Source organism: Rhea americana, unplaced genomic scaffold, assembly GCF_003343005.1.
Source record: "Rhea americana isolate MKP2758 unplaced genomic scaffold, rheAme1 scaffold_1056, whole genome shotgun sequence".
In the NCBI taxonomy this organism is placed as follows: domain Eukaryota; kingdom Metazoa; phylum Chordata; class Aves; order Rheiformes; family Rheidae; genus Rhea; species Rhea americana.
In genome coordinates, this window is record NW_028185102.1 from 3,149 (window position 1) to 4,692 (window position 1,544).

The 1,544-nt window shown below is 65.9% G+C and overlaps 1 protein-coding gene across 1 annotated transcript; it reads left to right on the forward strand.

Moving 5' to 3' along the window:
• Window positions 1-614: 614 nt before the first annotated feature.
• LOC146601284 (Y-box-binding protein 2-like) lies at window positions 615-1,541 on the forward strand (the record flags this gene model as incomplete). The annotated part of the gene is made up of 4 exons (XM_085308999.1): window positions 615-814; window positions 974-1,007; window positions 1,172-1,261; window positions 1,386-1,541. Coding segments are annotated over exons 1-4 (480 nt in total), but the record flags the coding sequence as incomplete, so codon positions are not given.
• Window positions 1,542-1,544: the final 3 nt, after the last annotated feature.

The following is a 1,544-nucleotide window of genomic DNA, read 5'->3' on the forward strand; positions in this document are numbered from 1 at the left end:
GGGGTCTCCTTGGCCATGGAGAGACACAGTGAGGAGGTCCCTAGGGTCCCCCGTCTCCATCTTGGGGTCCCCTGGCCATGGAGGGCGACAATGAGATCCGTGGGATCCTCATCTCTGTCTTGGGGTCCCTCTGGCCATGGAAGTGGACAGTGAGGAGATCCATAGGGTCCCTCATCTCCATCTTGGGGTCCCCTGGCCATAGAGGGATCAGTGAGGGAGTCCATGGGTTCCCCTATTTTGGTCTTGGAGTCCTCTGGCCATGGAGGACAAGTGTGTGTGGAGACCCTTGTTGTGGCCTCAGAGGTCTCCTGGCCATAGATGGCCAGTGAAAGGGTCCATAGTGTCCCCCTCCCTGGTTTTAGGGGTCCCCTAGCTAGGGGACCATGGGAGAGTCTTCAGGGTCCCCCGATTTGGCCTTGGTGGTCCCCGGCTGTGAGAGACAAGTGGGAGTCCTTGGGGAAGCCCCTTTTGGTCTTGAGGGTGCCCTGGCCATGACAGCCCCGATGGGGACCCCCAGTTTGGCATTAGGGCTCTCTGAGCTGGAAGGGGGGGGGATGTGTGTGTGGGGGGGGGTCCGTAGGGTCCCCCAACTTGACCTTGGTGGCCTCCTGGCCATGGGGGACCAAGAGGAGGTTTGTGGGGTCCCACATTTGTTTTTTTGGGGGGGGGTCTCCTGGCCATGGGGACGCAGCGAGAGGGACCCTCTGTTTGGGGAGGGGGGGGTCTCACGCTGCCCTGTCTCCCCTGCAGCCACCCAGGTGCTGGGCACCGTGAAGTGGTTCAACGTCCGCAACGGCTACGGCTTCATCAACAGGTGAGAGCTGGTGTCCGGGGAGGGGCGGGGGGGGTCCGGGACACGGACAGACGGACGCGGAGGAGCCCCGGAAGGGGCTTTAAATCCCGGCTCGGGGAGGGGGATCGGCAGCTTCGCCGAGGCTTCGACCTCCCTTTAATTTGTTCGTCCTCCCCGCAGGAACGACACCAAGGAGGACGTGTTCGTGCACCAGGTAAGAGCACCCCGGCGTTCATCCGAGGTGAAGGGGGGGGGGGGGAACAGGGTAGCGACCCCCCTCCCTTGCCCCCCGAAAACCCGCCGCCACCCCTTAGCGGGGCCGGGCGAGAGAGCCGGGACGCGGGCTCCCGCCGGAGCCGACGGCTCTCCCCGCCGCAGACGGCCATCAAGAGGAACAACCCGCGCAAGTTCCTGCGCAGCGTCGGCGACGGCGAGACGGTGGAGTTCGACGTGGTGGAGGGCGAGAAGGTAGGGGAGGAAGCTCGGATTTTTTTTATTTTATTTTTTTTCCTCTCTCCCCGGCGCATCGGGGCGCTGGGAGCGGCGGCGTCGCCCGGCCGGTCCCGAGCCCCGGGCTCTCGGTCCCCCGCAGGGCGCCGAAGCCGCCAACGTCACCGGCCCCGGCGGCGTGCCCGTCAAGGGAAGCCGCTACGCTCCCAACCGCCGCCGTTTCCGCCGCTTCGTCCCCCGACCCCGGCAAGCGACGGCGCCGGGACTGCCGCAGCAACCTCCTCCGGACGCCGGACGGCCC